This window comes from Callospermophilus lateralis, chromosome 9, assembly GCF_048772815.1.
Source record: "Callospermophilus lateralis isolate mCalLat2 chromosome 9, mCalLat2.hap1, whole genome shotgun sequence".
Taxonomy (NCBI): Eukaryota; Metazoa; Chordata; class Mammalia; order Rodentia; family Sciuridae; genus Callospermophilus; species Callospermophilus lateralis.
Window position 1 is genome coordinate 10,957,250 of NC_135313.1, and position 24,799 is coordinate 10,982,048.

General features: G+C 39.0%; 1 protein-coding gene across 6 annotated transcripts in view; it reads right to left on the reverse strand.

Moving 5' to 3' along the window:
- Nucleotides 1-16,949, reverse strand: part of Agfg1 (ArfGAP with FG repeats 1) — a 55,170-nt gene extending 38,221 nt beyond the window's left edge. For all 6 annotated transcript variants that reach the window (XM_076866064.1, XM_076866063.1, XM_076866062.1 and 3 more), the window contains exons 1-2: nucleotides 16,723-16,949; nucleotides 1,771-1,864 (exon numbers count right to left, since the gene is read on the reverse strand). In XM_076866064.1, coding sequence (XP_076722179.1) covers nucleotides 1,771-1,864; nucleotides 16,723-16,889 — 261 coding nt within the window. In that variant the 5' untranslated portion in view covers nucleotides 16,890-16,949. The remainder of the gene's footprint in view (nucleotides 1-1,770; nucleotides 1,865-16,722) is intronic.
- Between the last annotated feature and the right edge of the window lie 7,850 nt (nucleotides 16,950-24,799).

Here is a 24,799-nt window from a genome sequence, read left to right on the forward strand (position 1 = left end):
TGGTGGAGAGTCCCTGGGTTCAGTTTCCAACAAAATCAAAATAGTCAAACAATAAAAGCAGAAAGTAGAATGGAGGACACCAGGGACTAAGGAAGAAATGGGGAATTGTTATTCAATGGGCATAAGGTTTCAGTTACGATAAGTTCTGGAGATCTGCTATACAACACTGTGTCTGCCTATAGTTAACATCTATGTATTGTACACTTAAAATTTATTAAGAGGTACATCTCATGTAAGTGTTCTTACTCCTTCGATCTTAGTATTTTGAGACCAGTCTCCACTATACCTTAACTATAGACATGTTAGCATGTTTTTACTTTCTTCTCCAATGGATTGTTTCCTTTCCAGATCTGTAATTGTAACCTTATCTATTGTTGTTATATTTTTAAACCTAAGATCAGAATAATATTATTTATTTATTTATGACTGCATTCAGAATTTCAAAATCTTGCATATAATGCTAACATTCTAATAAATAAACTTCAAATCTGTATTTCAAGGCTAATTTCAAACTTTATACAAATAGTTCAATTGGATATGAATATATTATTCTAAGCTTACTATCATTAAAAACCTTCTACCCTTGTATACAATTCTATATTTTCTTATATTGTACCCACATCATTCTGGAAATCTGGTTTACTCAAAATAATTTGTCACTGGCACAATTGGAAACTTTAAAATTTGCTTTCTTCTCTGAAACATGTGTATTATACATCATTGTCAATTTATACTTTCTTCTTCACTGTTTTAGCACCAAAACCATGTGCATAACAAAAAGACAATTTTAAATATTAACTAATTATTAAGAAGAAAAGTAGAGTACAAAATGCTTTTATACATTTTTCTAAGGGTAAAGAGAAGATTCAAATTATGAAATCCTAACATTTAACTTCTTTTAAGTCTACTAAGAATTTCAAAGATATGCAACCAGAATAATATAACTGAAGTACTCTTTCCTTTCTAGAAAATAAGACTTTCCTTTGAAATAAAAATGGTTATTATTCATTAACTGGGCTGACCATCTCACCCTATCAAGATTATAAAATATACCACTTTTTTTCTTTATTTTATTGGTTTTTAAAGTACTAGATCATGACTTTTACTAATAGCAAATCACAAAACCAAAAATAAATAGGCAAACAGAATGGAATTACTGGAAGACTAATAAAAACAAGAAGGAAAAGTTCCCCTCCGAATCTTTACTCTGATCTCCCATGACATTAGGCTGCCCCTCAGAACTCATTCCCTTTGTTAATTAATCAGCTGCTAAACATCATCACAAATACAATTAAAGTTAAAAATTAAAAAAAAAAAAAAGGAAGGGGAGGACCTTACAAAACAGCCTAACAAGCTTAACACAGTACCACAAAGCTAATTCTCTTCCTTTTGTCCCCACCCCCCCACCCCCCCACTTCCCCCCACCCCCCCACTTCCCCCCACCCCCCCACTTCCCCCCACCCCCTATTCCCCCCCCCCACTAAAGACTAACAGTAATAGACCAATAGTAATTTCAATACTAGATGTTCTCTGAAAACACCAGTAACATTCAACACTGCTGAATTGTAAAACATATTTCATCTCAGGTTTAAGGGAAAGTATTACTGCAGTAAACAAAAATTTCAAAGACGTTGCTGAGTATGTCCTAAAATATCTAAATATATAATACAAAAATAACACTTTAACAGTAAAATTTACCATTTTAAACAACTTCTTAAATCTTAATGAAATGACTGCCAACAAAAAAGTTGAAAATTGTAAAACACTTACTTCATTTCCATGTTTTTGCAGGAATTCAATTTCCTGTTGTGTAAATGTTGTCATGGAGATAGATTTCACCCTGTGCGGTGGATTTAGCCCTCGCCTAAAAAATAAAATATTTCACAAAATTATATTTTTAAAATGAGAGGTCATATAATAATTCATTTTTAATTAGCATATTTAAACTCAGAAAGTGTTCTAATTCCATAAACTGAAAGTATTTAAATATTACTTTAAATAATATTCACAACAGATGTCAAATTAAGTTTAATTAGACTGATACTAAATAACATATTTGAAGATAAATTCAATTAACTACCCACGAACCCATAGCACCAATACAATACATGCAGTATTGCAGTATCTAGAAAAATCAAATACTGCTTTAGAGTATTTTCAGTGGAGGGAAAAGACTATGAGAAGAGCACTATGAAATGAATTTAAATTTTAATCATTTAAATATTTAATGTTTCCTAACAAAAGACAATGATGTGTTAAGATTGGAGCTACTACTTTTAAATAAGTTTGAGGCTAATTTAGAAAACTGTATGAAAGCTAAGGAAGGAAACTTGAGGTAATTAATCAATATGCATAAAGTCCTATCTATCCATCAACTCAAGTAAGTATTTATAAAAGAACACATTCAATCACCTCAGAGGGTAGTAAATGTTCAAGAGGGAAGAGCAGGGTCATAGAGAAGGGCTTAAAAACAATTGGATATGTTTCATCAACATTTAAAGTCTTTCAACCTAGAAGCCTTTCCATATGGATAGCCTTACAAAGTCTTTATCTTGATGATCTTTCATCAGTAACATGAAAAATTGAATAGAAGTGACTAATCCACCCACAAGAACTAGGATTAAATAAATCCATGCATAAAATTACTTTGGGGTCATGTCCTTTCATAAAGGCTTATTTGGTACCTAGGTTCTACAGCAGATTAATAATATTTTCATGGAATTTGTCATAGTCAACTTGCAATCATCCATGCCAATTAAATATGAGGTTTAACAATATAAGTGAACCAAAGACCTTTCAAAACTCTTCGAAAAATACTTTTGAATAATTAAATATGGTGTATAATATTCTAGAAATGCACAGTTTTAAGTCAAAACACTAAGGTTCAGAATTAACAGAAGCTCCTCAATTTTCATATCCTTCTTCTTTCTTCCCAATCCCCACCAACATTTGTCAGTGATGAATAATATACCTTTCAAGTCAAGATCTAAATTAATGTTACACTTTCTCTATTTCACATTTTGAGTGGAGAAAGGTTAACTTGGGTTTCCGTATTATTTCTGCTTTCCTTGTTTTAAATTTTAACTAATACATTGCTTTCCTTCCAGCTCTTGATAGGTCATAAAATAAGACTATATAAGGGAGACAATAAACAGCAGCAATTCTATTCTAGTTAAATGTTAAATTTAACTGTGAAGAAACAGCTTCAATATGAATAACTTTCAAGTACCTTTACAATTAATTTGCAATCACAAATTAAGGCTCTAGAGATTACTTTTAAATCTTGAGAATACTTATAAAATTTCTAAAAGTGGGAAGTCATTATTATTCATTTAAAACATTACACTGTTTTCCAATCTATCTGCATTGTATGAATGAGACTAAGTTTACCACTTGGGGGGAGTTTATTAGTACATTTACTATACATGAATGCATATATGCACATATATATACATTTTAATACCTTACCTTGTCCCAAAACAATTTAAGCAGAAATTATTTACTATTTTTTTCTCAAATGTGTCTATACCTCTCAAATTGTTCAATAAAGAGAGAGCAATTCACAAAGCTAACTCTTGATATTTTAAAGTTACATTACATAGATGTAATCTCATGAATGCAATACAATGTATACTGTATATACTTATCTCCTAGCACTACCAGGAGGTATCCATATTACCTAAATAAATGAATAAAATAACTTAGGAAACAAATTCAACCAGAATGTACTCATAACCAAACTATGAAAGGACATTTTCCCCTTAATAAGAATACTCCTTTCAGAATTTAAGTATTTGTAATACACTTAAAATTGGCTCAATTTACAAAATTGGCAAGACTATTTTGCAAGACCACATTTATTACATAAATTGATTAATCCCAAAGAGATTTTATGTGTATTCATGTTGCTTTCTCTAATTGTTCTTGTGTATTCCATTTATTCAGGCAGATCAACTAAATACCCAATGCAAGAATATACAAGGATTTCTTATTTTAGACTCCAAAAGCTATGTACATGGTTATCAATGCTTATAAAAGAAGGTGGTGAAAAACTGAAGACTGACTTTATTAATCTCTTTAGCCAGAATGATGAGTTTGCAGTGAAAAATGAATAACCTCATACACTGATGGTAAGATAAATGCACCAATTTGTGCCAACCACCTCATGTATGCCATTTGGTCCAAAAATACCACTTTTGGGGAAGTTATACTGAAAGAGACATCTGAAATGTAAATAATTATGGACAAGCTGTCCAAACATTATTCATAATAGGAAAACATTAGACTTCAATACCAAAAAGGTAGTAATTATGAACACTGACACTTATGTTTTAATTTTTTGAGATTAAAAATTAATAGCACTTCCAGAACTACATAAAAAAAAATGTCTTCAAAGGAAACCAACCAAATATTCCAAAATGCTAACATTCCATTGCAGATATAAGACAAAATTAAATTACTTTTTTCTATTTTTAATTTTCCATTATCTTAAAATGTTCCACATTGAATATGTACTATTGTATAACTGGAAAAAATGGCAAGAAATATTGGAAAGTCTAATTGACTAGTAACGGCAGTCAGAGAATCTGGTCTTTAAGGCCTGGCTTTATGAATGTGAATATCAAAACGAGAAAGAGAGCATGGTCTTTCTTTGTTGGGCAGCATCCCTGGTTTCCACTCACTAAATATCAGTAGGGTCCTCCTGTTTTCAGACACTGCCAAAATCTATGGAGGGAAAATCCCTGCCAATTAAGAATCATGCACACAGACACTGCGCCAAATCAACCTAATAAAATTCCTTTGCATCTCAATCCAGATATAAATTCTACCAACATTCAATCTTCTCCAAAACATTGTATACTTTGCTCCAAAGCCAACAAAAAATTCAATCTTTCCATAACTTTTATGATCAGAATAACAGAACATAGAAATGAATCTCTCTAAAATAATAACAAAATAAATATGGAAGTTGAAAATCTATGTACACATACATATAAATTAGAAAACAGTCTTGAGGCTGAGATTGTGGCTCAGCGGTAGAGCGCTCGCCTAGCATGTGTCAGGCCCTGGGTTCGATCCTCAGCACCACATAAAATAAATAAATAAAATAAAGATACTGTGTCCAACTACAACTAAAAAATAAATATTAAAAAAAAAGAAAGAAAACAGTCTAAGGAAAAGTGTCCACCACAACAACCAAGAATGATCCATATGATGTAAAGAAACTGGTTGGCAAAAACAAATTTCTAGGGCAGAAAACTTATTAAATATTTTGTTAAATATTTTTATTAAGTATTTTAATTGGCACCTTGCATATTTAATCACATTCTATTTTTAGCAGTAGTATGGTAAACTAGATATTTTGAAAATGCTTCTCTGTCTTTTCAAAAATTTTAAAAATAAAATTGCTTTTAAAAATGAAATTTCTAATCCTTTCTGGACTTTTTAGAAAGTAAGGTTAATTTCTTAGGACCAATCCCTTCCCAAAAAAGAAAAACAGACTAATTTAAAACTCAAAATTTTCTGAAATGAAAATTTATAAACGTGAAAAATAAGTCAGCTAAAGAGCAGATTAGACATATTTGAAGTGATATAAACTGGAAGGCAAAAAGAAAAAAGTAAATACAAAGGTAACACAGATAATGCAAAAATAGACAAAAAAGGAGGATAAAATTAAGAGGTCTAACTTGCATCTTATCAATTCCTTTTCTGAATAGGAGAAAGTAGTGTAAGAATGAGAGAGAGAAACATTTGAAGAAAAATGGCTGAGACTTTTCAGATCTAACAAAAGGCACATATCTACAGGCATAGCTTATCAAAATCAGGGTACATAAAATCCATGGAAGCATTCTGATAAAACTTCAGACACACCTTAAAAGCAATCAAAAAGAAAAGACCGAAGAAATAAAATTTGACAGATTAAACAGACTTCTCAATAAAATATCAGAATATTAACTTCAAGTGGTATAAGGAAGTAACTGTTATAACCCCAGAAAAGCTATTTTTGAAGTATGAGATGAAAATATTGACGTCTCAGATTTAAAAAATCTAAGAGTCTACCCCAGAAGATCTTCACTAGAAACATATTTTTATATACCTTAAGAAAGAAAAAATACCTATGAAGTCTTGAGATATAAAAGGGTGAGCAAAGAAACTGACAAGTACACAAGGCAAATCTAAACAATTATCTGATCACAATAATATCCACTTTGTAGGAGGAAAAAGAGAAATTGAACCCTTTTTTAAAAACATTTTTAAGGACTCTTGTTATATTAAAATAAAACTGAAATGTTTGTATTTAATGTGTATTCCTGAAAATTGATGCCACTTCCCTTTATAGCTAAGCCTAGACTAGCCACCACGAGAACTCAGTGTTTTATAAATGCTTACTGTAATGATATTAGTCATAACTATTTGATGGAAGTGTTGGGCAAGTAAACCACATCATTTTTACAGGGCTAATACTGAGGTACCACCCATTCCAAATCTTAAAATACACACTTTAAGTCTTCAGTTTTTTCCAAAAAAAAAAAAAAAAATTTGAGTCATTGAATAGCTTCAGTATTGATGTTTTGAAAGTATGTTCACCAGTTAATTTGTTCCAAGTTCCAAAGTAACCTACTGGTGCAGTCAAATGTTTTTGCAGTATAATTAAGTCATACGCAGATCCCCAGGAGTGTTCATTTAATGACCACCACCCAGGTATGACTGTAACCAGATGGTATGACTCATTCCATATGTCCACAAGTATGCTGCTCTTAACCAGGTCTCAAACAATCTTGCAAATAGCCATTTGTTCAATTCAAATAACAATCTGTGCTGGATGAATAAGAAAGCTTATTTCATTAGTTTTATTAATTGTTTTTTCTCCTGCTGGGGTAGAAGCTGGTTAAAATATTTTAATAGAGTATGGAAATTTATGTGTTACTAATTCTACTGGCACAAAGTAATAAAGTTAATTTGACATGAGATCTAGCCTAATCTTAGTTATTTAGTAAAATATTGTACATGCTTCATACTGTGAAAATTACAACTTAAAATCTAGACCAATAGAAGATGGCTTTAGTAAGGTATCAAGATAATATAAACTCTTGATGCCAAAACACTATGTAATGAAATGTTCAAGATTTTAGTCTATTCAGAGCCCATCTTAAAATACTGAATGTATGTACTATATATAGGCTACATGTTTTATATACACATACATATATACATATATGCACATAAAATATGAGTGTATACATATACACACATAGAAAATCATAGTTGTTATTTGAGGTTTTCTTTTTTTTTTTTGCGGGGGGGCATAAATATCACACCAGTAAGGTCCTTGTAATATTTAGGGAAAGCAACTAAGAAATAATATTCAACTAATGATTTAAACCTCATTAAGGCACTCCAGTTAACAACAGTTGACCAAAAAAAGTCTTCACTACTTCTCCAATCCTCCAATGAAACAATAGCAAAGGGAATAAAAAACAAAAAAAAATATTAACCACAAGAGACAGGGACAGAAAACAAGGAAGGAATCCAAAAACACATCAGTTTTCTAATAAAAAAAGTTTAGAAGATGCCTAGCCAAACACTGTGATATGACCTGTGAACCCAGCTTCTCACAAGTGTAAGGTGGAAGTCACTTGATCCCAGGAGTTCAGAATCAGCCTGAGCAACAGAGTAAGACCCCTGTCTCAAAATAAACATGCCAGCAATAACTGACTTTGAAGAGAAAGCCAAAACAGAAGCTCCTGCAGAATGGGGAAAGTCAAATGGAAGTCGTTTCCCATCACAAAACCTATGAAAAGATTCACTGAAGGAAGGAGCTTACATAGGGCCAAAAATCATAAGACTCCCAGCCACAAGCCTTCGCGCAAGAGACCCTGAGCAGAGTCTGAAGGAAAGTTTAATGCAGACAGGTTATTAAAAAAGACTCTGACTCAAGCACAGCTGAGGACTGTTGTTGTGTGTCAGGCTAAAAACTGGAGATTATGTGAGACTATATACACGGAATGGTCAATTCTATGTCCTCAGTCACCTCCCTGAACTTGGCTCCTAGAATAGTGGAAGCCAGGCTTCTTTTTTTTTTTTTTTTTTTTTAAATCTCCCCCAAAAGATTAGAGCAAATATCTCTGACAGAGATAGAACAAAAAACAAGAGGGGGTGAAAAAAGTTTCCAAACTAAATACAAAAAAAGCCTATCACACTGAACAAAAGACCTACACCAAAATACTTCCATGAGGCCAGAACAGCTGGGATAATATCATAAATAATCAGTAATTGGAATAACACCAGACTTCTCAACAGCAACTACAGATTTGAAGAAAACTAATCAATGTCTATAAAGTTCCAAGAATAAAGTATTTTCACCTCTGTGGATGCAGATAAAACTAGACATTTTAAAAGTGAGGGCAGAATAAGACATTTTCAGCTACTGAAATCTAAAACTGACTTTCCATTCATCTTTAATCCAGTGGCTATTAGCAATGTGATGAGCCTAGGAAAGAGTCCAGGGCTGAAGGAAATTTCCGGAATGAAGACAGAAGTCCCAACGTTTACAGCTGCAATAGAGGCTCAGAAAGCAGCACTTCCAGAACGCAGAATTACAAAAAAATAAAAATAAAAATAAAGGTACCTAGGGCTGGGCCCTGGATTCAATCCCCAGCACCAAATCAATCAATCAATCAATCAATAAATAAATCCAATGAAGAAAACCTAACACTTAAAAACTTGAGAGGATGGGCTGGGGATGTGGCTCAAGCGGTAGCGCTCTCGCCTGGCATGCGTGCGGCCCGGGTTCAATCCTCAGCACCACATACAGACAAAGATGTTGTGTCCGCCAAATACTAAAAAATAAATATTAAAATTCTCTCTCTCCTCTCTCTCACTCTTTCTTTAAAAAAAAAAAAAAAAACTTGAGAGGAAAGGCTACATAGGTGAAGAGGATGGGGAAGAATGTTAAGAAGGACCAAATTCTTATCATCCTCCTTCTACAGTAAAAAAATTTAATTTTTTTAAAAATAGCAATACTATGTTAGTTAGAAATAACAAGGTAAATTGGAAGGAGGGAACAGCCTAAGAGTTCAAAGTCACTTTCTATGGTAATCAGAAATTAGGGGAAAGAATAGGTGACTGCTGTTTATGTGCATGTATTCTTTAATTAAAAGTTCAAACTGAATTAAAAGTAAAATATTAAAAAGAACAGAAAATAAGTTGTTCTTGCCTTTCAAAGTTAAATTCAATTAATATTTATTTATAAGTTGTTGTAATGATGAAAATAGATTCCTACGATACCTTAAGAACTTTATTAAATTTCAAAACATCAAGTTTCTTTACACTAGCAATCTTTTTAAAGAAGTTATCTACTAAACACAACTCTTCAAAGTCAAGACCATCTTTTTACCACCAAGAGGTAAAAAGATTTCAAGAGAAAAATGAGCAAAAGTTTTCACATTTTCTTACATATTAAGTCTACTAATTTTCATACTTCCCCTATCAAAGAGCTTACAAAATATAACATAAAATAAGGAGAGGACAAATTAGAATCTGACAATTACAAGGAAAATTCCTCTTCCTTTTCTGAACACGTTTCTCTATAACTTTCATACATTGGTGGTATACCTCCCCCTAAAGATACAAAATAAATCTATTATCTCTTTCAAGGACAGGCTTTAAATTACCAAGAGACCTGATCATTATGTACTGCTCCCTACCCTCCTAGTATTTTCTCTCTTAACAGCAGTTCTGGTTCCAGTAAAAGTTTCAAAGGGTTTCGAATTTCTTTACTTAGATCTCCAGTTTGTTTATGTCTTTTAAAAAGCAATCATAATAAAAGTGAGGTGTAATTATGACCTACCTCTCTTAAAAAAAAAATTAAGGTATCAATCAAGAAGATTAATACCTTACTCACAAGTCTTTATACAAAATATGTTCAAAGTTAAAAACAATTATCATTCCCCATATTTCAAACAATCCAAATAAATTTCCCATCCCCACTGTAAAGTTGACCAATTAATTTCATTTTAATCATATTTAATCAAGTGTCTCTCTAGGGCAACAGCTCTCATGGATGAAGTTATAAAAGATGTCAAAAAGAACCTGTTACTAATGGAAGTACTCAAAGTTATAAATAATTTACATCTTTATATACATTAAAGGTATTCAAGTTAGTTGTGTTCCCTAGACTATCACTACTATGACTATTTAAATTAAAGAATACATGATTGGGCTGGAGTTGTGGCTCAGGCCCTGGGTTCAATCCTCAGCACCACATAAAAAAATAATAATTAAAGGTATTGACAACTATAACTAAAAAAATAAATATTAAAAAAAAAGAATACATTACTGACTGGGAAAAAAAACTGGAGGGGTAGTCTTGAAGAGCTCCAAAGAAGTTTCTCACAAATCACATAGATTACATAGAAAAACTAAAAATATCAGTATAAGAGATCTGCTTACTTTCCAAATAATGATACTGAAACAGAGGCAATGGCTTTTAAATTAAGATCCAGAAGCCAGTAAGTTTCTTAAAACAATGTTTCTTAACTCTTTGCATTTAGAAACCAATTCCTTGATACTTAAAATCTTAATACAAACATAAACTATGTATACTATACTTTATCTACTTTGGAACTAAGGGGCAAAGTGTTTGTAATCACACTGTGCCAAAAACCATGGACAAATGACTAAAGAACAAAGGTAAAACGGAAATGCCATCATACCAAGTTAAAATCAAATGATGTCACAACCCCCTGAATGCTAAACAGCATTCCTAGTACTCACAGCACTGTACCAAGAATCCCCTTCTTAATCCATCTGCTTGATAAATCATGCTGCTGCTTCCCTTTGAAAAATTAATAGCTAACAGTAATGCCACTTTACACTGAAAAATCATGGCTAGAAAGTCACTCTCTCTTGATCCCTTCAACTGTATTTTACACTTGTCTGTTACAGTACTAGCTCTAGTATACAGCTTAACTGAATATTATATAAAATAATGATGTAAGTAAAAACTATTTCTATGTCAACTAAATGAAGTAGAGACAACTAAATTGAGTCACTAGGAAAAACTGTTATTTAACTATGGACAAAAAATGTAAGAAGACTTTTCAATATCATAAAAATCTAGAACAATTCAATATTCAAATTACTAAAATCAAGTTAAGAGCCAAGAGTGATGGCATGCACCTACAGTCCCAGCTACTCCAGAGGCAAAGGCAGGAGGATCTCTTGAGCCCAAGAGTTTGAGACCAGCCTATACAACAGAGCAACACCCTGTCACAAAAACAGAAAAAAAGAGTAAGCATCAAATTGGTGGATTCATATTCAAAGACGTCTTATTGTCTTATGTGATGCTCCATAAAAACACTGGCAAATTACATGTTAAAATAAAAGCTAAGCTTGATAAATAAATATACCTGTGTGTACATGATATGCTTTTATGATTTTTTGCTTTAACTGATTTCTATGATAAATCTATCAATCTTGACTATACATGAGGGGTTTTATTTACAGTTCAAGTAAAGAAAATAAACTCATAGTACATGGTAGTATGGATATGTCAAATTCAAAAGAACTGCTGTTGAACAGTAAACACCATATTCCCCCCTGCATCCAGAATACACAATAGCAGTTTCTGAATAAAATCTAAAGAAACATTTGTAACTAAGTTTCTTTTAAAAAAGACACAAACATACATGTATGATACATCCATAAAGTATCTGTTCTGCCATTTAAATTCCCTAAACAATCAAAATAATTTACAAGTAATACAAGGAAAATATGTCTTTTTTTTTCCCCCCAGCATAGGGGTTTTGGGGATCAAACCCAGGGGTACAGACTTTTTATTTTTTGAAACAGGATCTCACAACTCACTTAAGTTGCTTAGCTGAGGCTGGCCTCTAACTTAGGATCCTCCTACTTCAGCTTCCCCATCTCTAGGAATACAGGCATGGGCTACTACCAAATTCAGCTTGGAAATTATATGTTCTTTACAAGTGAAATCAACTATAGTTCTGCATCCCAACATCAAGCAAGGTACTGCAGCAAAGGATTAAGGATGTACATTAATTTTACAATTTAAAGTTGTAAGGAGATAATAGTACCTTCTTCATATGACTATCAGTAGAATAATGTCGATTCCACAGCTAGCGTTCAATAAATGGTACTAGTGATTAGTATTGTTTTATTTTTTTGACAATATTTAACTGTTATATCCCTAAAACATGGGCTAGTGACTCACTCAATAAAAAAAAGTCCTATAATTTTAAAAAAGCATGAAATAATTCTGCCACTTACTATAAACTGAAATTTTACTACTCTGTTAAGACATCTTACTGAATGAATACAATCATATCAGATAATCAAAACAAGAAAGAAAAGAAATTAGGACTATAAATCTCTACCAACTAGGACTTCATGAGGTCCTAAATATTATATACAGAGGTTTAAGAGTATTTGATTGCAATCCATCTATTAAAAAATTAAATACTTTTATCTGTTCAATTTTAATTAAAAAAAATTTTTTGGAAGACTTACTCTAAAAGTCAAAATGCCCACAAAATTAATAGAGAATAAGTTACTATCTGGCTACATTTACCTCCTATGAAATTCCAAGTTTGAATACACTGGCTACATAAAATAGCCAGCATTAAGAACGGCAAACATTTGCAAATGTCATTTTTTTTTATTTTATCTAAATACTCAGTGAAACTTTTATGAATCATTTTTTTAAATAGGGTAATCTCATATGCCTTATTTCATATTTCTACCTGAATCCCATCCTGGAATACATTATGTATTCAACAAATACTGTCCTTTATTGTTGTTGTTTTACAATACTGGGGATGGAACTCAGGGCCCTCACACATGCCAGCAAAATACTCTTATCATTGAGCTACATTCCTAGCTCTTTTTTATTTTTCATTCTAAAATATGGGCTCACTAAATTGCCAGGCTATCTGTGAACTTGCAATCCTCCTACCTCAGCCTCTCAAGTAACACAGAACCCAGCTATTAACACAAATTTAAAAACTGAACCTAAGGAGATGGATCCAAGCCAATCTGCACACAATGGCCTCACTTAAATACTTTGCCCTAAGTCATAAAACTAGTAATAGTGTCAAAATCTGACATTAAAATTCTTATTCTTTCAATTATGCCATGTCATCTACACATAATAAATGCATAATAATTATTAAACTCAGTAGTTATGTTATTCTCCTTAAGTCATTTTTTGGCATTATTGTTTTTTAGAGACAAAAATTTTTAGGAGCTATTATCCCTTCAATATTCTGCAGCAGGGGGCTGGTATTGTGGCTCAGAGGTAGAATTCTCACCTACCACGCTTGAGGCACTGGGTTCCTCAGAACCAACCACAATAAATAAATAAATAAAGATATTGTGTTCACCTATAACTTAAAAAATAAATATTTTTAAAAAATATTCTGCAGCAGATTCTCGCTCCCCCAATATTTTGCAATAATGAGGAGTGAACCCACTTGGACTTTCACAATCAGACAATAATTTATTCTCTACAATGTTGTGGGCATTCTGATTATTATAGTAAATTCTAAGAATTTTCTTAAAACTGAATAGATAAAAAAGGTTTTTCTCAGAAAGTTGCCCAGGCTGGTTCCCAATTAGTATCCCCTGCCTTAGTTTCTAGAGTAGCTGGGATTACACCACGTTGAATGCCATCACACCCAGCTTCTGAGCAGATTCTGCTGGTTGAGATTCCCATATCCTTCCAAGAATATGAAATTCCTGATTTGGGAATTCTATTTGGGGATCCTTATTCCAATGAAGGCAAAGCAATGTGTCCAACCAGAGTACTGGCCACAGGACCTAAGCTCACCAATCAAAATGAAAGGCAGAACACTTTAGAAAATGAAGACCAACAATATAATTAAGGTATATGGCCCCCAAAGCTGGAGCAAACATGTCTGGATGAGGGAAATCTAAGCAATATCATTAAAATACTGATATTTTAGTGTAACCTGGAACCTGACTCAAATTGACTTAAAAATCTGAAGGAAATTTACACCAATAAATAAATTTCCTTCAGATTTTTAAGTCAATTTGAGTCAGGTTTCAGGTTACACTAAAAAATCCCAAACTTGGGTTTTAGGATGTTTCTTAACATGCCATATCCTTTCCAATGCTTCTTATCAATTGGGCACCTATTATATATAAGGTATTATATGACATGTTTAAAACAAATCTATATCCAAAATCTACAAAGGGAATTTTACCCTCACCATCTCAGATATGAGAAAATGCAAACTCAAGTATTGAACATCATTCTCAATACCACATAGTTATTACTGGGAACCAGAATTCAAAAGCAGGTTTAAGAAGCTCATAAGCACTTGATCCATGAACTACAAGATACTGCCTACTGTGTGGAACTTGTCTTTAAGTCTTTACTCAGGTATCAACTCTTCTATGAAGACTTCTGTATCCATTGATGCATTTCACAGTACACTCATAGAAAGTAATTATTACAATGTATTGTAACTGTATGTCTACTTGCTTAGAATGCAACCTCTGTAAGATAATGGGATCCAGATAATTCCAGTGCTTCCCACAGTATTTGTGACAGGAAAAGTAAAACAATAGAGAAATGAAGTCCTATCTATTACAGATTAAGTTTCACTAAAATAAGCAATTATCATTATACTGGCATATCCTTTTACATAGAATGTTTCTAAAGCATGGAGCATGGAGTTTAGGATGAAATTTGAAAATATTTCCTTTATATTACATATTTGCTGCAAGGAAGGTACTTTTTGTACTTTTGAAGGACTACACCGAAATGTTGGAAATCTAGAACAGGAATACATATATTTACAACCAAACACTTTAAACATATCAAAGGACTTGTGTTTAGTAAAAGCGAAACATACTTCTTAAGCTCCTATTAAAAGTCAGATACAAGCTAGGTGTGGCCAGCACCCTTATAAACGTGACCCAAGCTACTGAGGAGGCTGAGGCAGCAGTATAGTAATTCAAAGCCAGCGTGGGCAACTTGGCAGAACCCAATTTCACAGTAAAATTTTTTTACAAAAGGCTGGGGGATGTAGCTCAGTGGTTGAGTGCTTGCCTAGCATGTGTGAGGCCATGAGTTCAATTGCCAGTACTGCAAAAAAAAGTAAATACAGTGAAAAATTTTTTTTAAAAGTCAAACACACTTTAAACAAATTAGACCATTACCTGAATATCTGAACCAAAGTTGCCAACATAAGTCACTTAACTCCCAGGTTTTACTTCACTTACAAATGAAAAGCAGAAACCAGAATATTTCCTAAATACCACCTACCTCTGGCAACTTCTGTTTTCCTGACTACACAACCAAAAAGTAACTTTAGGGATTCTCCTATCACACCATTTTAATGCTGAGCATAGTACATACTCCTGACATTTTTCTTATTTATGTATTACCATTTCCCCCATGAGAATATGTGCCAAGAGAATAAGGACTTTGCTGTATTCATCAGTACACCCTAAGCCTTCACATAAAACCTAGTACACACCCCCAAAAATGTTTGTAATAACCATGGAAAACTAATGTCTCGTTGTCCAAATAAAATAAACTAAAGCAAAGAGTACACGAATGGGAACGTCCTACATTTTCCAACTTTCAGGAAATCCGTCTTCCTATTTATTACTTTTTCTAAGTTATTAATCTTACAAAGATTTTGAGAATATTTAGAAACTCCCACTTTGTTAGTAACTGACTTTGAACCCACGATAATTAGCATATAAAAGCATCTTATCAGTTTCAAAATCATCCAACCTTCCAAATCAAATTTCACAGAAAAGAAATATTTTAACAGGAAAAAAAAAACTTACTAAAGTTTAATGAAGGGAAAAAAAAAAACATCTGATTCAAGACGACCCTGTTTTTTTAAACAAGGTTGTCTTCCCATTTCTGCCCGTTTCTGTGCACAGCCAGGACACTTGCGTATTGATCCAGAGGTCTCACAGATACCACAACCATATTTAGCAATTACACAACTCCTAACCAGTACCTTATTTCCATTAAAACTCTCCCCAAACTCAAGACACCCTTCAGAATGAAAAGCCAAAACCTTACAACCTCACATCTGCTTCTCGGCCTCCCGCTCCCGCACTGAGCCCCCTCCAACTTTACTCTTGGGACCCCCATCCCGGCCACCGAGAGGTTTCCATTCTAGCAGGTTCCTAAGCGCCTGCTCTCCCACCGTTACCCGGGCGCTCGGGCGCGAGTCCCTGCCCGCCCCCATCCCGCCCCCACCCCCGCACGGCTCCCGGCAGGTGCCGGGCTGGGAACCGCAGCGCCCCGGCGGCTGAGAGGCGGGGCACACAAAGGACCCGCATGGCCCTCCCCAGCCTCCCCGCGTCGCTCCCTCAGCCCCGCGGGGCCCTCGCCGCGCAGCCCCTGACCCAGGCAGCGGCCGCTGCTCGGCGCAACCAGGGATGCTCGCCCTGGCCGCCCCTCCCGGACCCACCGCCGCCCTCGCCCCACCCACGAAGGCTGCCCGCGGCTGGACCCTCGCCCCGCAAAACCGAAAACGCATCCCGGACGTCGCCCGGGCCGAGCGCGCCATCTCCCCCGCCCCGCCCCGCCCGGCGACGGCGCCCCGCCGCCGCCCCCCGCCCCAGCCGGCGTCTCAACGGCCTCCCGCGCCGCGCGGCGTCCCCCGGCCGGGCCGGTCCCCCGCCCGCCGCCCGCATCCCCGCACTCACAGGCTGCCGGAGCAGGAGGTACAGACGAAGGAGCCGACCGTCATGTTCACGTAGGTGGGGCCGCGCTGGTCGCAGTCGAAGCACTTTCGGTTGTGCGGGAGGCCGGTCATGTCCCGCAGCATCTTCAGGTGCTTCTCCTCCTGCTTCCGCTTCGCGCTGGCCGCCATGGCCGCGGCGCCGAAGGAGGAGGCCGGCAGGGCCGGGAGCCGGGCGGCGCTGCGCCGGGGGCCCGCGGTCCCACGGGCCGCCCTGGCCGCGGCCGCAGCCCTCCGTCAGCGCGCGCCGCCCGCGCCGGACCCGGCGGCCGCAGCGCTGCTCGGCTCGACTGGGCTCGACGCGGCGCGGACGCTGCGGAGCGCGCGGTGACGGGCCACACCAACCGGCCGGGCCGGGACAACCGCCGCCGCCACCACCTTCCCGACTTCTCCAGAGGGGAAAAGACGACGAAGGGGGACGGCAAGAGGAGGCCCGCCCCGGGCGGCCGCTGGCCAACTGTCGACCAGCGCCCTCTGCTGGCCAGGAGGAGTCACTGCGGCCACACTGAGGCCTGGGTCCGGGCTGGGCCGAGTAGGGAAGACACAATGCTGATAATAAATAATGGACAATGTTATTGAGCACCTATGTGTGCTAACCGCTCGACAGGGGTTGCCTTTCTCCCTGCTTAAAACTCTCCAAGGGATGTCCACTGCTTTGGGGATAATTCCAAATTCCTCACTGTGTCCTAAGGAGCACTAGCCTCGCTTACCTCTTCCACCTCATCCTCATCCACTGTCACTCCAGGTTTGCGTTTGCTGCCCAAACCCGACAAGCTCCTTGCTGGCTTCTGCCATTGACGTTTTCTCTATACGAGGGTTTGTCGACCTTGCCACTATTGACACTTTGGACCAGTTAATTTCTCAGTGTGGAGGCTGTCCTGTGCTTTGTAGGACCCAGGCCTCTGACCATTAGACTTCCTGGCCTCTGCCCATTAGACGTCAGAACACCCCCTTTCTCCTAGCTGTAGCAACCCAACTGCCAAGACACTGCCAAATATGCAGGGAGATTTAGGTGGGTGAAAACCACTACTGAGCGTAGAAAACCAGATCTTCCACGGCAGGCACCTCTCATTTGTCACATGGGACTCAACTGTCACCTTAGCCAGACTGTCCCAGATCCACCTCCTTAATGTTGCAGATCTTCTCTTTTCCCTGAAGTTGCTCTCTGTCAAATTGCTATGTTGCATTTTCTTCATAGTCCAGCTGTTGGAACTACTGCATCTTATTTAGCACTTACTGTCATCTAATGTAGCCCTTTAAAGCCTAGCCCAGTTCCTGTATTTTCTTCACTGCTTCATCCATTTCCCTCCCAGAGCTGGAGACTTAAGTGCTCAATTTTTATTAAATGAATGCATGAAATGTATCTAATCTTTACATCAACTCTTTGAAGTAAGCTTGATTGTTATTTCCATTTCACCAATCATGAGGATTAGCCGGTGGGGAGCAAATAGATTTACCTGAGTATTTGGATTCGGAAGCTAAGATTCCAACCCAGTCACACTGCAGAACCTGAATCTCTTCATTACTGCAAGTATCAACTGCCTGCAGGATGTTAGAAACCATCCCTACTCCCTATTTCTCAAAGGAATACAGGGAGACCAAGAGAACTAGAGTTCCAGATGCAGATAATGGGGATCTTTTTACAATGTTAGCAACCATTAAAATCCAATCCTTCACTAAGGATTACAAAATAATGACATTCTGATTCTATCATTCCTGCTTCATTATTTTTGCTGAAATACTTCTGTAAAGAGAAAACATCTACTATTTGGTGCAGTTCATGTCAGAAAGACAGGATAAATGTTTGATTCTTTTATTCACGAATTTTCATGTCACCTTCCAATGGAGATCATTATAAATTCAAGGATTTAGACTTATTTGATGACCTTGATGCTCATGTCATCTCATTATTGGCCTCCTAAAGTTGGCTGAGTATTTTGACAAGACCCTGACTTAAGGTCAAATCCTGTTCTGCTCTGGCAGGGCCCTGAGCTGTTCAAGAGATGAGAGCGTTGAAATGTCGAATCCTTGAGGGATCAAAACAAGGCTGACTTGCCAGCCCAACTCTGGAACTGGAAGTCACCCCTCATTACCAGCAAACGCCCCCCACACCCTGCGGCTCATTTTTCTATTTGCCAGGCTCCCTTGTCCCTTGTCTGTTCTCAGGTTGTTCACCTCTCCATGGTCCCTGTCTGATTCATTCCAGAACCAGCAGCCCTGACTGCAGCACCTCAAGCAGATGGTGAGTGGGTGTTTTATCATTGTGCTTTGTTGTCTGAAGAGGCACAGGCAGGTATTTCCAAACTATTGATCTATAAGAAAGTGAAATGCAGGTAAAATCCAAGGTGCTTTTTTCAAAAGCTGGAAGTCTCACTGACCTGCCGAACATTGGCTCTTTCACACCATGTATAATATTGAAGCAGCTTTCTGCTTTTAAAAATTCCAGGGAGAGTTTTGCCATATACCAGCAAGAATATTTATGTATTTACCCTCCCTTAGCCCTCACCACAATGCAGGAAGTATTATTAGCCACATTTTATAAATGAGGAAACTGGAGCTCTGAAAAGCAGGCTTGCCTGAAGCCATGCCCCAAGGTAGGCATGAAGTCAGGATTCAAATTCAGGCCTGGCTGCAAGATATTAACCTCTGCTTCTGGTGACTGAGTACTGACCCTGCTCTTACAGGATTTACAGAGCAGAAATCAAGAGATGTTAGCTCTGCAGCCAGAGTAAATCTTTTCAAAATGCAAATGTAACTCTGACATCCCCAGCCTTCACACCCCGCCCCCAACTGAAGCCTTTCTGTCATTTCCTATTGCTTTCTGGATGAAAGAAATTCCAGGAGTCTCTGAAGCCTTCTGCCTGCCACAGTAGTCTCTCCCACTCTGGCTCAGCCCTACAATGCCCCGGGGTTCTTCAGGCACCACCCTAAGTCTCCACCATTGCTCCAGACCTACTTGTCAGTTTTATTTATTCTCCTCTCTCCCACCACAGGGCCTTTGCATATGCTTTTTGTTGTTGTTTGTTTCTAGAAACACTCTTTTGTCTCGTATTCCTTTCACATTCCTCAAATCCAGCTCAGTATCTATTTTCAGAGATCCTTTTCTGACATGCCAGCCAAGTCAGGTTCCATAATATGTGCTATTAGCCCCATGAACCTCTCCTTGCTAGCACTTAATGCTGTGGCTGTTTATGCTGCTTTGTGGTTTTTTAGTGAGGTCTTTCATCCCCTACATATACACACTACAGGCTTTATTCAGGAAGGGACATGTCTGCCTTTCCTTACCATCTTTTCTCTCGCACTTAGCGTGAGACTTAGCACTTAGAAAGGGCTCGATAAATATTGGTTGAAGGAATCCATAAATGTACCGGCGGGGTGCAGTATTCTGCTTATTGTTATCTCTGCCATTTTGGCACTCAGAATGCCTACAGTTGTGTCAAAGCTTACAATAGTTTTATTAAGGAACTTGCAGATTCTGAAGTCAAATCTGCAGTGGTAAAGAATCTAAAGCCACCCAAATGCTGACTGACTCTGACTCCCTTAAAGGCTCTTGCCTGTCTTATCACCAAGGGTGACTCAGAGAAAATGTCCTGAACAAACCCGGGTGTGTGGAGAGGACCCATGGAGCCAGCACACCAGGCAGGGAGCTGCCAACTCATCCTCAGCCGCCCCACCCTCCACACCCAGAGGAGCCCCCCCCCCCCTTCCAGAGAGCAAAGTAGGACAAGCAAGGACAAATGGCTTGGGATGACCAACAGTGGCTTCGCCCCTGGGGCGTGTGAGGAGAGAGAAGATGGCTTCCCCTTCAGGGAATACCTCAGCTGGAACTCCTGGCAATACCTGAGTGTGACAGAGACCACCAACAAATGCAAGCTGTCGACAGACACACGGGTGCTGTGGCCCTCCTTGCCACCAGCAGCACTCTTGAGTTCCTGCTGTTGGTAAGTCTTGGACTTTGCTAGTGAATAGCCCAGTGGCCTTTTTTTGTTTGCTTGTGCATGAAAAGGGCTAACTTAAGTTTAATGGTTTAAAAATGTGCCTGATATCTTTTCTTATTTCAATGCACTGGGAGCCTCAAAAAAATTGAAGAGGCCATGAGTTCCATCTGAGCCCACTCATCTTCTTCCTGAGCCCCCCACTCCCATCTTTCCCAAACCGTGGAGCAGAGTACTTCAGAAGCCCCAGATCCTCCTCAGACACCCGGCCTCAGTGGAATGAGTCAGGATGTTGGGGAACTTTGTTCTCCATTCTTGGGGGTCTTTATCTCTTCCTTTCTGTCAGACCCCGATACTGAAAGCTGATTTTGAGTACAAAGAGGACTTTGCTGACAGCAGTAAGTATTTGCAGTGTAGGGAAAGTGGAGCTTTGAGTTTTGCATTTTGATTAACATTTTTGCTCCCATGGCTGGACCTTTTCCAGCTTTTGGCCAAGAAACCAATCCTAATTTTCATGGCCCATGTAAGTAATGCAAAAGAAAAGGAATGTTGGCCCGTGAACTTCCCTAGGCCCCAGCAGACTTCAGAGTGAATTATCACAGGGCCTCAAGCATAAAGCACTGTGGAATAATATTCAACTAGGTTTTTTTTTTCTTTTCTCTTCATTTGGTACTGCCTTCCTTTAGCTGTGGTTTGATTATTTTTAACATTGCTTCCTGACTTGCTTTTTAATTTGAAAAAAACAGCCAGAGAGAAAAAGAAGAGGGGGAAAAAACCTACAGAGAACAAGCAGTTGGTGTGTACTTCCCGGAAATACCGGTGTGGTCTCTGGGTGCACATGCAGAGAGCTCCCAGAGCCTAGGTGCCTAGGAGCCGGACACCCAAAGGGCAGGACTCCTTCCACGCCAGAACACTAATGCTGACGGCTGGTCCCTGGCCTCTGACTCCCTACAGATGCCAAGGAAAACAGACGCCCCAAAGACCTGTTTTGCCTTCTACCTGGATTCATTGCTCCGCTCTCTCTTGGGAGCATTCTCTCACCAGCAGAATTCTGTGCTTTCTGAGAGCAGGCACCAGGTCATGGCCCTCGTGTCTCCACCTTTGTCTCCACAAAGATGCTCCCTTGTGCCTGCTGGTTGGCTCCACGCGGGACGGTTCTGGAAACGCACAACAGCTGCACCTAGACTTATCCACTTATCAGCAAGGCATTTTCTGGATTTTGGAGGGAAACTAGAAGTCGTTTTCAGCCTTCTTTCCTTGCTTCATTGAAGATGTACTGAGCACCTCCTATCTGCCAGGTTCTGTGCTAGAAACTAAGCCTGCTGCAATGAACAAGGCAAGATTCCTACTTTTTTGGAGCCTGTGTTCCCATGAAAGAGAACAGACAATAAACACATTAATGTAGCGCACCAGGGGCCTGAATGGAAAAGGAAGCAGCCGTGGCGAATGTGGTGTGGAAAGGGGGATGCTGCCAGCTGGTCAGGCAGGTGCAGGCCGTGGGACAGACAGGGGCAGTTCTCAGAGTCGCATGTGTCAGAAACGCAGATACAACCACCTGGCTCGGAGACTCTGCCACCAAGCAGCCTCCCTCCTGTGGTCAGTATGAGCTGGCATCAGGATCCTGGGCTGCCCTAACTGCCTGGAGAGAACTTGAATCAGAATCTTCAGAAGCCAAGGGAGAGAGGCTAGGTCCCTGCCTCCACAGCAGGAAGAGAGTTCCGGGTAAGAAACACCCCATTCTCCTCGTCAATGGGACGTTGTTCCTGCCCTCACTGAAAAGAGAAAGGGGATCTTCCCATCTGGTTCAGGGGAAAGAAAGGGGCCCCTGTGGGGAAAGAGACCTGCTCTAGTTATCAGAAAAGAAACACCCACAGCGCTTGTTCAACCCACAGAAAAGGAAAATGGACCCTGCCCATCAGCCCTCCATTTTGAAGAGGTCAGAGGGAGGTGGTATTTTAAAAGTGGGTCTCTTATAAAAAGCTCATCTCTTCCCCTTTGTTGTTTCTCACCAAAGTACTAGCAGATAAGTAGTGGCTCATTAGACAACTTCAGGTGCACTGAGCACAGAGTAACTCCTTGAGCCCTGGTGGCTGATGGCACATTGCCCCCCATCCCCTGAGGAGAGATCTGGTTGCACTGGACTCTGCCATCCTGAGACCCCAAAAATGACGACTGGCATTTCCAGTACCTCCGGCAGCCTTGGAGGTAGATTTTATTGTTACACCCATTTTACAGATGAAGAAACAAAAGCTGTGGGCTGAGGAGCTTGCCAAGGACAAGCCATGGGAAACCATGAAGCTGGATTTGAAGGCCAGTGGTCTTGCTTCAGTCAGCGCTGTGCTCCGTCTGATCCTCCTGGGAGTCCAAGCCAGCTCTACAGGACAGCAGGAAAGGCCAGGAGGCACGTGCTGCTTCCCTGGTGCTAAGCTGGGCTCCAGTGGTTCTGACACCCTGGGATATTAACTGGGCTTGCTTCGCCTGGGGTTTCCGCTTTTCAAGGAAGCCAGTCCACCCCCAGAGCTTCAGGCTGTGCACACAATTGACTTATTTTCACTTATAAAGTTACTTATATTAAGGAAATTACCTGAAAAGTTAAACATACCAAGCTACCCTGCTAAAAATGTCCCAAAGATTCATTTCAGTAATTGTCACTGTGCAGATGGGTCCTTGATGTCTGTGCTTAAAGCCTTACAGCAAAGTGGCCTTCCACAGTGGGAGAGCCCTGAGGAAGTGCCTGGGGAGAAGCCCAGAGCTGTTTTTACCATTGGATAACCTCTTGCTTTATCATTCCTCCGCCCTGGGCTACTAATGATTCAGAAGGGCATGGAAACATGGAAGGAGAAAAATGCTCCTAGCACCTGCCACAAATGTGAGTACCACTGTCGTTACTTCTGCTGTTTTGAACATACCTACCAGTCCCCTCTTGGTTCAGTGTTTTGCCCGTAAGGCAGGATGTCCACCACGACAGAGGTTCAGCTGCACTTTGCCAGAAGCTGCTGTGAGCAAGCCGTCTCTTGTGTGGCTACCCTTTGACCAGAGCTGCACTTTGATTGGTCAGAATACTTGTGGTGTGAAAGGCAGGTTGGTGGTGTACATGAACCTCTCCACTGTTCTCAGTCCATGCAAGTTTCCGTTTGTCTTAAGTAAATACCTGACAATGTTCCGTTGCATCAATTTTATTGACAGAATACTCCATACCCTCTCTAACTGCAGCAGCAGCATGCTCATTTCTCCATGTTTTTTGTGGGGTGGGAAGGGGAGCAGTGTGTGTGTGTGTGTATGTATGTATGTGTGTGTGTGTGTGTGTGCGTGTGTTTCTCTGTGTGTGTGTGTTTAGGAAATGGTGAAGCCTTTCCTTTCATCAGAACTCTACCTCCACTGTGTGCCTGTGCCTGAGGAGACCATGCAGCACAGGGATTGAAAGCTCAGGGTCTGGGGCGAACAGTCAGGTTCCAATCTTAGATCTCCCCTGGAAGCTTGAGCAAGTAACTTGACTTTTCTGGGCCTCAGTTTCCTAACCTGTGTAGGCGTAATATCACCTACCTCATAAGATTACTATGAAGGGAAAGTGACAATCTACCAAAATCAGTGTCTAGCAGATAGTGATCACTAGGGATCATTATCATAATCATTATATTCTCCTCTCTTCCCACAAAGCACCATCTCTCTTTGCTCCAGTGAGTGAGTGAGTGTGTGTGTGTGTGTGTGTGTGTGTGTGTATGTATGAAGCAGGGTCTTGCTAAACTTGTGACCCTTATGCCTCATCTTCTCAAGTAGCTGGAATTATAGAAATGAACCACGTGACTCATTTTATTTCTAAGTATCCTAAATAATACATGGATACAATCTCATTTTGCATATATATAATATATACACACACATATGTCTTTATATCTGCGTGTGTGTGTGTGTGTGTGTGTGTGTGTGAGAGAGAGAGAGAGAGAGAGAGAGAGAGAGAGAGTTAAACTGTATACAGTGTTGCCGCAGTGGACTGAAGTTTCCCCAAAACTTCATATTTACCTGGAATCTCAGGATGTGACCTTTGAAAATAGGGTCTTTGAAGGTGGAATTATTGGGGGATTTCAAGATGAAATCATCTGATTAAGT